This window comes from Phycodurus eques, chromosome 16 (genome assembly GCF_024500275.1).
Source record: "Phycodurus eques isolate BA_2022a chromosome 16, UOR_Pequ_1.1, whole genome shotgun sequence".
Taxonomy (NCBI): Eukaryota; Metazoa; Chordata; class Actinopteri; order Syngnathiformes; family Syngnathidae; genus Phycodurus; species Phycodurus eques.
The window spans coordinates 17,032,362-17,047,433 of record NC_084540.1 but is presented as its reverse complement, the minus strand read 5'-3'; the positions used below and the strand labels follow the sequence as shown (position 1 = coordinate 17,047,433).

Genomic DNA, 15,072 nt, shown 5'->3' with positions numbered 1-15,072 from the left:
CGAGGGGGGCGGTAAACGCTCTCTTGTGGACCTCTACGAGTTGACAGGGGCCTTCATTTGGCGCTTCCCAACGCCACAGGGGCTATGGTGTTATGACAACCAAGGGGGGTGGGGGAGCAATGTGAGCAAGAAGTAGCATGAACGCATCTGCAGACTTTCTGACAGTTTCGTAGCCTGGAGGTACACGCAGCCATCAAGTCAAGCACCATCTGTCTGGCTCTAGTTGTTGATGGCTGTGCCAGATGAGGTAAACAAATATTACTCGGGCGGGAAAGAAGAAGAGGAGCTTGTAACAACTCGTTCATAGATTTCACTGGACTAATTAGCCCTCTTGCCTTAAAATTAGTCAACAGGAAGATGTGGTTTTCGCTTGAGAATCAGTTTTCGACCTGAGGAACTGTTGTCAAATGTTGGCTGGGAAATCTCATCATTGAATACTTTCACACGACGCTTCATGACACGGCTGTGGCTGTAATCTTACCTCATCTTTTGGAATCATTAGGTCAAACAGGGATATCAGTGAAAATAGAGCATGGCTGCGGAACTATAGCCTAAGGACACGTCAAAAGTCTTCTGACTTCTTCTTAAACTGGTGTGTATCATCAACTAAATCACTTAACCTACCTACCATACCGCCCTCTTTATGCTTCATGACCAAATAAAACACAAAATATAATTTCAAAGTTCAAAACGTCGCTCAAGTATTTAAGCCATGTAAAGTTACCTTCCCAATATGGCGACAGATGTGAGCGCGCGCTCATCGCCCCCCAATTTCCGTTGTGGGTGTGACGTCACCGCGTTTCCGCTTTCCTTACTTCCGTACACAAACGCTGATGACGTGTGCCTTCACCACTACCTCGAGCTAGCTAACTTAGCTCCCCGTAGTTGCACGCCGAGGGGCGATTAACCCATACAAATAAATACATATTAAACAAAAAAGTAAGCGAGTAGTTCAGCAAGAGGTTGACAAAGATGGAGACGCTTTACCACCAGACAAATAAGTGAGTTACGTGGAAATACTCTTCTATTTAGCAAACTTAACTAGCCCACTGCCACCGTTAAGGAAAGCTGCCAGCTGTACATTTTAATTCTTAAAGTAGTTGAATTATTTGTGGGTTGGTTGCTTAAATACCACTTTTGTTTAGGCAAATCCAGCAGGTGCAGTCGCTCATGGGCAACCTGGAGATAACAGATCGCCAATCAGTTCACTGTGAGTACTTATTTGCACGTGCAAGAGTAAGTCACACATTCTATGTGCAAGTCATATGTAAGTGTCAAGTCAAGTCCCAAGCTACCATGGCAAGCAAGTCAAGTGGAGTCTCCACTAAATTTCAAGCAAGTCAATTCATACAGTCTTTTTTAGTCACAACATACGAGGTATGTTTGAAAGGTTACAGGACTGGTGTCAACAATAGCTATATTTCGTGCCTAAGCTACAAAGTATGAGTTTTCCCCTCCAATGTGGGCCAGATGATCAACCAGCACCTCGACAAAGAGTTGCTGCGACAATTGCTTTGTTCAGTGCGTGAGAAGAGGTGACATTTGTGGCAGGAAAACCCGTGCTTAACCATGACAACACGCCCCCTTACAGGATGATATTCGATGCTGTAGTTGTTTTTGTCCCTTTGAATTGCTGGTTTGATCATAATTGTGTGGTGTTTCCTCATATTTTGCCCCATCCATGCAGAATATTCGGAACAGCTCTCAGTTTGATGTGTTCAGTGTAAACGACAACCACCAATTGTGTGTTTGTTTCATATCCCTTCCTGTACTTCTTTGGAAGGCTAATTAATGTCCATTCCGCACGCACTTCTTGTTATGGCTGCCTGTGCTTGATTGTTTTGTAGGCTTGGTGCTCAGTATGGAACAGGAAGCAGGGGTGGGTTGCTTTAAATATAATGGTAGGAAGTCTACAACATCCCCCCTCCCAAAAAAAAAAAAAAAAAAAGTGCCACGACATTGGGTACACCAAGATTACCAGTGAGAACTATATAAAATATTCCACCTTAACAAATACATAAATACTCATTTAAGTTTACACTAACACGTAGAGGAATTAATTAAGTTAACAATTAAGTTAATCGACAAGTGATCGATTATCAAATTAATCGACTTTTTGATATTCAATTAATTGAATAATATTCAATTAATTGTAGAGACCTTCCATCCATCCATTCATTTTCTGAGCCGCTTCTCCTCACTAGGGTCGCGGGCGTGCTGGAGCCTATCCCAGCTGTCATCGGGCAGGAGGCGGGGTACACCCTGAACTGGTTGCCAGCCAATCGCAGGGCACATAGGAACAAACAACCATTCGCACTCACAGTCATGCCTACGGGCAATTTAGAGTCTCCAATTAATGCATGTTTTTGGGATGTGGGAGGAAACCGGAGTGCCTGGAGAAAACCCACGCAGGCACAGGAAGAACATGCAAACTCCACACAGTCGGGGCCGGGGATTGAACCCTGGTCCTCAGAACTGTGAGGCTGACGCTCTAACCAGTCGGCCACCGTGCCGCCTGTAGAGACCTTGTTTAACTTAAAATTGTCAAAATCCTCAGAAGTTCAGCTTCTCAACAGTAAATATTCTGATTTTTATAAGAATTCCATGAAAGCAGGCTGTTTATATTTTTGTTTAATCAAAATAAGACATTGAAAAATATCTGCTTTTACTTCGAAAAACAATGATCAACATTTTTGCCTGTTTTCTGATGTTACGGCCCAAACCAGTGACTGAATCATAATCAGTTTGTGCATTTTCTGAAACGTTAATTTGAAATAATGTCCTCCTTTAAATAAAGGGATGGAAATTAGTTGTTTTTTAACCGATTCAACTGTTAATTTAAAAAAAAATGTGATAGTAATCGATTATTAAAATAATTGTGACTTTTTGAACTTATACTGCCATTTTGTAGTAGAATACGCCTTTGAGGTCATACACAATATCATGTGAAGAGGCAAAAATTGTAATAACCATAGAACAGGAAGCAGAAAAATAAGTGGAAAACATGGTCATGGTGGCCGCTCAGTACAATATGGCTAAAGTGACAATACCAAGACAGGAACAGAAAAACTGCGTGGTGTGGGAAGTTGATTTTTGAGTGGTTAAAGACCCTGCACAGGTACAGCTCAATAAGTTAGAATATGGTAGAAAAGTCCAGGCATTTATTACCATTCGTACTTGTAAAGTGAATTCAGAGATTGACCGTGCATATCTTAATTTTCACTTGTACGACAGTTAAGCATGTTGAGATGTTACTTAAAACCTTGACTATAGACTTTTGAGGGCTACTATTTAACCCTGGAAGGTTTTTTTCCGCATCAAAATCAAAATGTGAACAAATGTATGACAATTTGAGTGAGCTTGTTGCTAACAGGGTAGGGCAGAATGTTAGCAACACCTCTCACTGTGATTGTCACATAACTGAATATAATGGTTGTCTTCTCTCTGTTTAGTGTTAGAGAATGAACTTCAGGCTCGAATTGAGCAGATCTTCAACCACTTGGAGCGTCTGGAGATACTGGCCAGCAAGGAGCCGCCCAACCGCCGCCAGAATGCCAAACTGTGAGTCGTCCGATTCACCCGTCACAGCTGAAATCGGAAAGATTGATTATCTTGTAAAAATATTTTCCTCCCCTTCCAAAAGGCGCGTGGACCAGCTCAAGTACGACGTCCAGCATCTGCGCACCGCCCTGCAGAACTTCCAGCACCGACGCTACACCCACGAGGCCCAGGAGCGAGAGCGGGAGGAGCTCATGAGGCGGACCTTCACCACTAATGTCAGTTCCTCCATTTTGACGCTTGTAGAAAAAAAACTACAAAGTGGTACAGTACAAGGCAGTATTGATTTCAATGTGTTTAAAGTGTGTGGGAGGGGTACAACTATATAATTATAAAAAATATACAATTTGTCTCCATCGCAGATTTTCACCTACTGTCGGTGGGTCTGGAACATATCCCCCACAATAAACGGGTTCTCTGTACTAGGACGGGATATTAGGCTCACCTAGTGAGAGAAGAAAAAGAAGAAAAAAAAAGAGACGGGATTTAAACAACACGGTGGACGACTGGTTAGGACATCGGCCTCACAGTTCTGGGGACCGAGGTTCAAATCCCGGCACTGCCTGTGTGGCGTTTGCATGTTCTCCCCGTGCCTGGGTGGGTTTTCTCCGGGTACTCTGGTTTCCTCCCACATCCCAAAAACTTACATGGTAGGTTAATTGACAACTCTAAATTGCCCATAGGTGTGAATGTGAGTGCGTATGGTTGGTTGTTTCTATGTGTCCTGCGATTGACTGGCGACCGGTTCTGGGTGTACCCCGCCTCTCGCCTGAAGATAGCTGGGATAGGCTCCAGCAGCCTGTGACCCTAGTGAGGATAAGCGGGAAAGAAAATGGATGGATGGATGGACGTGATTTAAAGTCGTCATGACAACACAGGACGCTAGTTAGTCATCGTGATGATATAAAATTCATCATGATGATATATAGTCATCACAGTGAAATGTCAAGGCATCGTGATGGGATTTAAAGTCAACAATTGGCAACCGTCATTGTGACGACTATGTATCTCATCATAACGACTTTGTCTGATGATGACTTTATATCTCATCATGATGACTTTAAATGTCTTTGACGACTTTAAATCACATCGCTTGCTTTTTTTTTTCCCCCTCTCACAAGGTGACCCTAATATCTCGTCGCAGTAGAGAACCCGTTTATTGCGGGCATATGTTCCAGACCCACCTGCTATAGGTGAAACTCTGCAATGTACAGACAAATCTTTTTTGTATCGTTTTACTCCTCCCACAACGCTCGAAAAACACATTTAAATTAAAACACACAAACTCAAAAAAGCATCATCTTTCCCTATTGAAATGAAGGGAAATACCAGTCATTTGTTTCAGCCTCCCCCCCCCCCCCCCCCCCCCCAAAAAAAAAAACCCCAAAATCTTTAGGTTTTTTTTAATAAGTAAAAAGAGCACTCTGTAATATTGTACTTTATAAAATCATAAAGTAATAATTTAACAGTTGGTGCATCACGATTTAATGCTACCAATTTCATTCTGGTGTGCCTGCTTTGGGCACAGGGGAGCAGTATAATACAGACATGCAGACAAATGAGCAGTACCTTTTCTACATCTACTGTGACTCAGGAAGATGCTAGTCATTTTTCAAATAGGATAAATATATGCAGTTTTGTTATATCATGTCTACATGTTACTCCACCATTTGTGTTCAAATATCTGTCACTTAAAGGGTTCTAAAAAAAGTGACGATTGATGTTAGCCGTTAGCATGTCAATTACATTTTCCATTTAATGTTAGCATTAAGCTTGCATGCCGTTCTTAAGGCAACATTTTAAATGCACTTGTAAATCTTTTTTGGACAATCAACTTTAACAACTTGAAACCTCTTTTTTTCCCACAAACTGCTACTCATTATGAAGTGAGTTGAACTAAGTTCACTGCCACCATTCAGCGTTTATATCTCAAGTTTGCGCTCACAAGTCAAAGCTAGGCTGAATGACAGCTTGTATGTCGATAAACTTGCAAGTTGAGTCACTCATATCTCAAGGCACCACTGTATTGCTGTGGCGCAATGTTGGTGCCAAGCACCTGTTTAAATGACGCCATAGCTTTGTCTAATAGAATAAGTGCTGTGCTGCCATCATGTGGCATCCACAGACAATTATAAAACTTTTGTGTGGTCGTCACTCACTATTTGTTGCAGGGAACTATCCCTATCCTGTTCACTGTATAGTTATAACACCGAAATGTTCAACCAAACCATTACATTTTTGCTTAATGAACATCCACTAGCTTAATGCTCACTGAATTTAACATAGATGTTATGGTAATTCTAAATATTCAAACAAATGCTACTTAGAGCAGCAACACACACAATCAGAGCATACAACAATACTCACAGGCTTATATTCTGTTCTGTGGGAATGACTACTATTACTCAAGCTTTGTTGGGGCCCTTCTCTCCCTTTTTGTTCCTAATTACACTGCATTTCTAAAGAGTCAACCTCAATGCTGTCTGGCTTGTTGTGGCACAAGGTGCTGCTACATTGAAGCCGCGCAATTCTAAATTTGGACTTACCTACAGTATAGCCTGTAAAACCCATGAAAACAGATTGCTTCATAATCTGTATTATAGCGGGGGTTTGAAAGATGAACCACTAAAGAGCGTGGGAACACTATAATGCCAATCATAATTTTTACAGGACGCCGACACGTCCATCCCAATTGACGAGACGCTGCAGCTCAACTCCAACCTTCACAACGCGCATCGAGGCATGGACGACCTGCTGGGCAGCAGTAGTAGCATCCTCAACGGGCTCAGAGATCAAAGATCGTCGCTCAAGGTAAGCGCATAGGCCCTTTGGGGAAAATGAAAACCGGATCAGACTGTGGGTGGCGCAGTATGGAAGGCTAAATCCTGATCCTGTGTAGATGGTATCGTATAGTATGGATGACATCATAGCAATACAGGTGTCAAGCCTTCTTAATCAGGATGGTCTGTATGTAGGATGTCCGTTGTCACATTTCCCCACCTTAAAAGTCAAGAGTGCAAGGGTTTTAGGTTGGTTAAAATTCATATTTACATTATTGTTGTTTTGTGATGCATACAGCAAGTTGACTACAAATTGGGTTTTATTGAGCACTCCTGAATGTTCCCGATTTTGAGACATTCTGGATGTAGTTACTTTATCCACTGCAAGGGCTCCCGGAAGTGATCTAATGTTTGTCAAGCATTAGCATGCCGCATTTACTCTGAATGGGGAGCTACGATTTGGAATAAAAGCAGGCTGAGAATTAATTTTAAAAAATTAATGTTAATGCATATGATTAATCACAAAAAAAGATCGCATTAATCATGTATCACAATTTACTGATGGATATCTTATATAGATATATATATCACCCGGATGACAGCGCATAAGTCTCGAGGCATCGATGAACGCCATAGTACAGTGGAATCAAGACTCACCTGTCAGATGTGTTGTAATCTCCCACTGCATCTTCAAAAGACAAGGATTAGTACAAATGTTTCAATTTTCATTAACTTCTTCATACACTTGAATTGATGCCACTGGGTGAAAAAACAACAACCATAGAACAGGAAGTAGGGACTCACTGCAACGTATACGTGTCCAATCACTTTAAACTTGCATGAATTAGGTTAAGTTGAACATTCATTTTGTGGTTTATTATATTTTTTTTAATGTGTCGTCGTGTCCGCTGTGTTTGCTGCCAGGGGACCCACAAAAAGATGCTGGACGTGGCAAACATGCTGGGCCTGTCCAACACGGTGATGCGACTCATCGAAAGGCGAGCCACCCAGGACAAGTGGATCATGATCGGAGGGATGCTGCTCACGTGTATCTTCATGTTCCTGGTGGTACGATATCTGGGCTGAACCCAGATGGAGCCACAGACGGTTTTTTGTTGTTTTGTTTTTTTTACACATCAGATGTATTTTTCTCGTGCCATTGCGGTTGTCAGTTGTTGCACCTTCATCATGCTCGACCCGCTCCTTTGAAATACAAGCTGATCTGAAATGTCTTCTTTTTTTTTTTTTTTTTCAATAACAAGCTACATGATTGGTTAGAGGATTAAAATGTGATGTAGTTTCATTAAGGAGAGGTAAAAGAAAATTGTAATTGTACGGTACATTGTCATGAGTTACAGTTGACGCTAGTCTCACTATGTGAGTGTTTAATTCTTAAATAAAACTACTTGTAACATTTCCTTGTCCTATTTTTATAACATAAAATGTTGCCTTACAGCAGAGGTCAGAAACTTCCGGCCCTCGCCAATTATATCTGGCCCGCCATCCGACGTTTGTCAAGGCACGATAATGAGCTAGGCTGCTACAGCAACTCACTTCACTTCCTTGTACAGTATTTAAGCACCTGGAAGGCCCCATAACCCATGTGACGCGACGACGTCAAGAAATGCACTGATTGGCTGATTCACCCACATGACCGAAATGGACCGTGCAATGTGGAATGTCTACAAAACAGCAGTGTGCCAGCTGTAACTGTTTACATAAGGGGTGTAACGTTTATCGCCCAATAAAAGTGGTGACAACTGTGAATTGCAGAACACATCGTCACTTTGAATGCACCTCGCCTGTCTGTGCGTCGCTTTGGAATCGATCAGACGAGAGGTACCCCTCGCACCGCTTCTGTCCTCCCAGGCATAAAGCTGGGCAGACCTCCAGCAGCTGCGATGGACCTCCATTTCGCGCAGCCCACGTCCTGGCTGCAACCTCGTTGCAGAAGAGACAAGTTGACTTGGCATTTATAAACGCAGGTAGGATGAATGCATAGTTTTCCTTCCACTTTTCTTTGTACTTCCTCCAAAGATGAAAATGTTCCTCGATTTCAGCGTCCAAAATCACACATAAGATTTAGATACGAAAGATGGGTATATCAACGAGATGAACTATTTTTCTTGTTTTCTGTAAAGTTTGATGTAACTCTGATGATTAGTTTGTTCTCTGTGTGGTCAGGAATGAGATGGCTGGAGCTGACGCTGCCATTGAAAAATCTGAAAATGGCCGGTTTAAACATCTGATTTTTGCCTCAACTAAAAAAAATATACGGGAGGTTTTGGTCACAAATTTAATACATTAATTAGGCACAGAGAAGTGTTATTTAAAATGGCAATTATTTGACTGTCATCATAAAAGTGATTACAGACAGCGGCCTCATTATCGCCTGGTTACTATGTGCTTCACGACACCGTGAGGAGCCACAGAAGTAAAACTAATAACAGCCTGTAGCAAATTCATTTATTTTTTAATTAAGTTCATTAAATTACATTTTTGTACACGATATAATAGTAAAAATGAGGAAAAGGTGTTTGGTTTTTTTCGTAGGAAAAGCAGGGTTTGCCTGTAGAAAATGCTATGTCAGCCTGTGATTCAGGGAAAAAAATTGGTCCAGGGCCAAACTTAGTTGTCGACCTGCCTTACAGAAACTTCAAACAATACCATGATGTAGTTTTAGTTCGAACTGCAAGAAACAATGGCGCCACCTACAGTCTCCTTGGATAGTAGCTGCTATCTTATTGCTAACTGTTAAATTATGTATGAAAAAAAAACTAAAACAGGGCATGAACTCAAGGGTTTATTGGCTGAAACAGTAAGTTTCTAAAGAAAAATACAGAGTAGGTACAGTTTACACATTTCACCGTCGAAGGAGGTGAGCAACTTCGTTGACCAATAATGACTGCTATAATTTCAAGGTTAATCTACAGCAGCTTTATGTACAAAAAAAAGCAACCAAAAAAAAAAACACCCTTCTTGGAAAAGAGCATCTTGGAAAATAATTTAAAAACAGAAAAAACAAATTACTGCAGTATACTACAATCTTGAACAAGATTTCAGTGCAAGAAATGTCACAAATTAGAGAGGAGGCGGGGGGAGTGAATTATCGTTATGCAACTATATGCCGTGATGATCCGGGCCACCAATTCTTCTTCACATTGCACACTGATATATGTACACGTTACTGCAGGGAAGTAAAAGTAGTCATATTAGAGCATGGGTGGGGTACCTTTTTCCTGTAACATACTCCTTGAATGTCAAATGGGCTGTATATGGTTCCCCACCCCTGTATTATTATCTTCATTTCATAATTTTTGTTATGGCTTCAGCCATTTTGTTTGTCACTGGCTGTAGAAGAACATGAGTAAAATTAGCACAAAAAATGTCCAGTGGTAAAAAGAAGAAAAAAACCAGAGTAATTGATCCTGTTTACGTACCCCACGGAAAAAACAAACCAGTGTCTGGAGAAAGTCTTTTTTTTTTTTTTTTTTTTTTTTTTTTAATTATCTGGAAAAAAAAAAAGTTCCAAAAGAGAGGAACAAGTGTCCAGTTGGACTTCTCACCTGCTCAAGAGCCGTGGTTAGGCGGATGCTGGAGGTCCTGCCCTGAGAAGATGGGGTGGAGGAGCGGGTGGAGCTGGAGAGCCGCCGCCGCCGCCGCCGCCGCCGCCTGTGACGGCCTGGGTGTGAAGAGCGTGGGGTAGAGGGCAGCGTGGGGCACGTGGTGGAGTGCCAAGGGTGTGTGGTGGAGCGCTGAAGCAGGGATGATGTGTATGGGCTGCCCGGAGAGGAAGGCTGTGTGGTGGGCGGGGATCAGCCCAGCGTGTCCCAGCGAGTGTCCAAGGGTGTGGCCCAGGGGGGATAAGGATATGGGGGTGAGGTGGTGTTGGGGTATGTGATGGACCTGGGCCAGCTGAGCATGGGCAGGGTGGTGTGGGTGATGCGCCGGGTGGATGCCCATGGCGGCTGCGGTGGCAGCGTGGTGCTGCAGGATGGCATGCTGCACGGTGGCGATGGATGTGCCTGACGCCACTGACACGGCAGGCTGCTGGATGTGGATCTGCTGCAGGGCAGGCGGGGGCGGCGCCGGCGCCAGGTTGGCAGCGGCGGCCACGGCGGCTACGGCGGCCGACGGGAAGCTCTTGACCTGCTTGGCCAGCAGCTGCTGCTGGATGTGCTGCTGCGCCGCCTGCTGCAGCTTGCTGTACTTCTCCATCTCCTCCGGCGTGAATGTGATGGGCTGACTCTCCAGGGGAGCCAGGCCATCGTCCTCCGCCTCCAGGCCATCCTCCTCCAGGCCGGCCGGCGGGTACATGGGGTAGCCATGCATCGGGGGCTGCTGCTGTTGGATGTCAGGCATGAGGGTCTCCATCATGGGGTTCTGCGAGGGCTCCTGCCCCAGTTCCCCTTGGTACTGTGGTATCATCATGGAGGAGTCCTGCTCATAGAGCAGCCTGGGTTCTTGTAGCACCTGAGCATCTGCGGTCAGGTGTTGCGTCTCCTCCTCTACCGTAACGTTGAGTGGAGTTTCCTCGACTTTCTGCACTGGCGGAACTGTAGGCGGAGGCGGGGGAGGGAACTCCCTTATGGGCTCCACTAGGATAACTTCTCCATCAGCCTCTGTGGTCTTCCCTGCTCCAGATTTGTCACCCTCATCCGTTCTGGTCACGGGGGTCACGGGAGCTTTCTTCCCTGCTTGAAGTTTACCAAAAAGCGGCAGCATGTTTTTGGTCGATGGGGGTAGTTTCGGACCAAAGTATCCCTGCGGTGGGTCCTTGATCTTTAAACCAGATTTCATTCCTGTGACAGGATCTTCTGAATTCTTTTTCGACTGAATCTTTTCCAGGAGCTGGCGTGCCGTGAGGGAGTTTTTGTACTCGCCTGCATCCCGGGAGCCACCTAGCCGCTGAGCCTGCGGGCCGGTGGAGGTGCGATTAAGGCTGCGTGAGGTGGACCGCGGGGATTGCGAGCGATAGATGCTGGAACGGTTAAAGTCCCTGCGGAGGGTCTCGCTGGCTCCTCGGCTACGGGTGCTCCGGCGGTGCGGGGAGCCCTTGGCGGAGCTGGACGAACGGCTACCCGAGCTGCGGCTCCGGCTATAGCTGCGCCTCCAGGACCTTGCGCTGGTGCTGCGGCTCCAGCTACTGGAGCTCCTGGAGGTGCTGCGGTGGTGCCGCCGATGTCGCTTCCTGCGGCTGTAGCTGCGCGACCGTGAGCGGGACTCGTCAGAGGAGGACGAGGAGTATTGGCGCCGCCTGGACTGCCGGTGCCCTCGGCTGCCCCGCCTCTCATAGTCGGAGTCTGACGAGCGTTTGGAGTGCCTACGCTGATGCCCCTCCGTGCTGTAGTCACTGTAGCTGTCAGAGTAGCTGTGGCTCCGGTGGCTGTAGGCGCTGCTCCCTGCCGAGGAGCGCTCAGAGCTGCTGGAGTAAGAGCGACTCTGGGAGGTTTTGCCGCGGTGATGCCGCCGACGGCTGCTTCCATGTCTCGATGAGTGGCTGCAGGAGCGCCTTGACTCCTCGCTATGGTGACGCCGTGCTTCCCGAGGACTTGACCTGTGATGGCGCGAATGCTGGTTGCTGGAACCGCCTTCCTCTTCGCTCTCGCTGCTGGGAGGTCTTCCTGGACCAGGGATCTTTTGAGCAGAGGTGGAACAAGAGGCACTCTGGGACAGACTGGAGTCTGTTTTTAGTCGCTTGTTGCTGCCATGCTCCTCGGAGGCAATGGCCTTATCTAAGCTTTTTCCCGTGCTGCCTTCCTCCACTCCTGACTTGCTAGGTGGACGCTTAATAGCCCGCTTCCTCTTCCCAGTTTCTACAACTCCTCCAGCTAAAGCCTGCACTGAGGAAGGATCTGGTTTATCTTCAGACTTTACTTTGGCATTCTCCTTTTCATCACCTGCAGCCCCTTGTTGATCTGCTGCTTTGTTCTTGTTCTTCTTTCTTTTGTGCTTTTTCTTCTTCTTGGGAGTGTCTTGACTTGGCTCAGTCTCGCCCTCTGCATCTTTGCCTTTCGCTTTGCGCTTCGAATGCTTTGTCGACTTCTTGTGCTTCTTTTTCTTCTTCTTTTTCTTCTTCTTCTTCTTGGCGCTACCGTCCCTTGTTGCCACTTTTTGATCGTCGCCTTCGGATTGTCCACGCTCGACCTTCGTGACGGCCTCGTCGCTGTTGAGCACTGTTTTAGCAGCTGGTTCTGGTTTTGAGGCTGATATCTCTTTCTGCTTTTCCTTGTCAGGCTGCTCGCAAGGCTTTGGAGACTTTGCAGCCTTTCCAGGGTGCACACCTTTGTTACGAGACAGCTTGAAGTCAAAGTATAGAGGATTGCAGCTGTAAGACAGGGAGGGTTCCGCTTTCGTAAACTCAAGGAGCTCAGAGGGCCACTGCAGTGTGGTGCTCTCATCTTTACTCAACACAGGGAAGAAAGGACCCACGGGGATCTTGGGACCCAAGTTGGACTCCAAAGCCTCTGGTGGTGGTTGGCTTTCTTCTTTCTGCTTGGGGGAAGCAGTAAGATTGGGAGTTGTCTCTACCACGCATGAAGTGTTGTCGTCTTCCTTCACTTTGGAGTCCGGAGGAGTTTTATGAGCTTCAGGGGTTGAAGCAGTGGTGGCATCGTCTTCTTCATTGTTGCACTCTACAACGTTGGACTCCGTCTCGTGAGAACTGTCCTCAACCTCCTCTTCCTCTTCTTTACTCTGACTCTGATCAGACGCCTTCATGAAGAGCAGAAACTGGAAGTGGGGCTTCACGCGACAGTGCGCTGGGGGCATGTAGTGGTAGTACTGAGGCTCCTGTCCTGAGTAGTCCTCCTCCTTCTTCATCATAATTTTCAGCTTGTTGAGCGTGGAAGCCAGCGAGCTTCCGTCGTTTGACTGCTGTGCCTCCTCTGTCCCGGTCGCACTGCTGGACTCTACATCACTTTCCCGTAAGCCTCCTTTGGGGCTATCAGTGTTGCAGGCGGACATTTCATCCTGCGCTGCCGCCTTTTCTCCCTCCTCACCATCCTCTCCTTCGATGACCTCCTCGCCGGGATCAGTAAACACTGCGGCTACTGTCTCCAACATCACCGGCGCCTTCTTGGCAAAGGAGAAGGACACGCTGACTTTGGAGGATGCGCTGGGGGCAGGCGAGGAACAGTTCTTCTTCTTCCCCAGGGAGAAGCTAAACGTTGGTGCGGGTTTAGGGGAGGCTTGTTCACTTTTGTCTGCAACACAAACCTCCAAGGCAGTCTCTGTCACGGCAGCGCTTTTAGGGGCAAAGATGTCTCCGTCTTCGGCCTTCTCGCCATCTATAGCCACGGTGGTGGTTTTGAACATGGGCCCACTTCCTGGAGTGCTGAAGCATATAATGACAAGATGGAATGGGTTTGTAAACTCATCTGAAATCCCCAGTTATTTTCTACTTTGTTTAGTGTTTAATAGGAGACCATTCCTATTTGTATTGTAATTATCATTAATACCGTCTAAGAGTGAACACCGCCATCGCTTCTTCCACTTGGTATTCTGTGATGCAGCGTTGTTACTGGCAATAGCATCAGCAGCTAATCCGATAGCGGAAGATGTTATCAATAGGCTATCACCTTTCTCAAAATTCATAGTGACTTGAGATAGAATGTAAACCGATTGGACGTCTTCGGTTTAGCACGCTAGCACCTTTTCACCGCACGAACAAAGATAATGTGTTGGGAGTCATGCTTTAAAAATGCACTTGGCTAGTTTTAGCCTGCTAGATTATCCAGTTAATTATTACAGTTGTCAAAAAAAATTCAAATTTTGCTCCATTTTATGTTTATTGGTGCTGCTTTATTCACATATCGTTAGTCCGTACAGCAAATGTTATTACTGTTTACCTCTTTAGACACTGCTACCTGTCCTAGGGTCTATTGAAAAGTGCTTTATAAAGTTATTATTACATTCTTGTGACCAATAAGAGAAGGTTGATGTCACATGGTTTGTTGAGATACATTTTGGGATCTTGCATGCATGAAAATTCATTTTGGTTGCTGCCGTTTACAATTTCTAACATCCTAAAAGTTCATACGCTTGCTAATTTTCTTATTTTTATTTTGAAATAATACTTTTAATGCTTTTGGTGCAAGTGATAACACCAATAAACATGATAATTTTGGTCACTATGATATCAAATGTTCAAATCGTTTCATCGCTCATATCTTATTTTTGAGTACAGTATGTGAAAAGATCTTTAACTCTATGACAACTAGCATTATTTTTTGCCTTTATCAACTATATCTATCAGTACAGGGCAGAAAAATAAATATTTTTATTTTTATTTTTTTTTTAAATTCTACCGGTCCTGCTGTTTCCTCTGTTCCGCCAGCACGTGTAGACGACGCAGCATCTTTTCCTGTTTCTTCCCACCTTTGCGGGAACGCGACGACACATTCCGAGCAAACTCCCGCTGCTTGAGCTCCTTTAGCCTCTGTGAGGGAGCACACAATTGGCGTCAGTATCTGGTCACTCTGAAAAAACAGTTATGCATTCAGAGAAGTATCCGAAATTGTACCTGCTTGTGAGCATGGTCATAAGAATTTATGTGGTTGTCAAATTCCTGGTGTTTGGTGTACTGCTTGTCACATAGCTCACAGTAGAAATTAGCCCTCAGGTCTTCCAGGGCTTTTGCGATTGCTTTCTCTTTTTCGATCTGATCCTGTTCACCATGAAAAGTACAGGAAGAAAAAGTTCAACAGGAGCTCATGAGTAGAGAGGTAGTCAT

The 15,072-nt window shown here is 45.1% G+C and overlaps 2 protein-coding genes across 17 annotated transcripts in view; one reads left to right on the top strand and one right to left on the bottom strand.

Moving 5' to 3' along the window:
* The first annotated feature begins 830 nt into the window (after positions 1 to 830).
* gosr2 (golgi SNAP receptor complex member 2) lies at positions 831 to 7,724 on the top strand. The gene is made up of 6 exons (XM_061699891.1): positions 831 to 1,001; positions 1,146 to 1,210; positions 3,453 to 3,561; positions 3,644 to 3,776; positions 6,229 to 6,369; positions 7,263 to 7,724. The coding sequence occupies exons 1-6, from the start codon at positions 973 to 975 to the stop codon at positions 7,422 to 7,424; spliced, it is 639 nt and encodes a 212-aa protein (XP_061555875.1). The 5' UTR covers positions 831 to 972; the 3' UTR covers positions 7,425 to 7,724.
* gpatch8 (G patch domain containing 8) overlaps positions 7,008 to 15,072 on the bottom strand; it is a 29,213-nt gene continuing 21,148 nt past the window's right edge. For 14 of the 16 annotated variants that reach the window (XM_061699871.1, XM_061699881.1, XM_061699880.1 and 11 more), the window contains 3 exons: positions 14,863 to 15,006; positions 14,648 to 14,778; positions 8,851 to 13,674 (listed from right to left, as the gene is read on the bottom strand). In XM_061699871.1, the coding sequence (XP_061555855.1) occupies positions 9,909 to 13,674; positions 14,648 to 14,778; positions 14,863 to 15,006 (4,041 nt within the window). In that variant the 3' untranslated portion in view covers positions 8,851 to 9,908. Of the gene's footprint in view, positions 7,027 to 8,849; positions 13,675 to 14,647; positions 14,779 to 14,862; positions 15,007 to 15,072 lie in introns of those variants that run through there. The other 2 variants (XM_061699870.1, XM_061699869.1) reach the window with 2 other exon arrangements.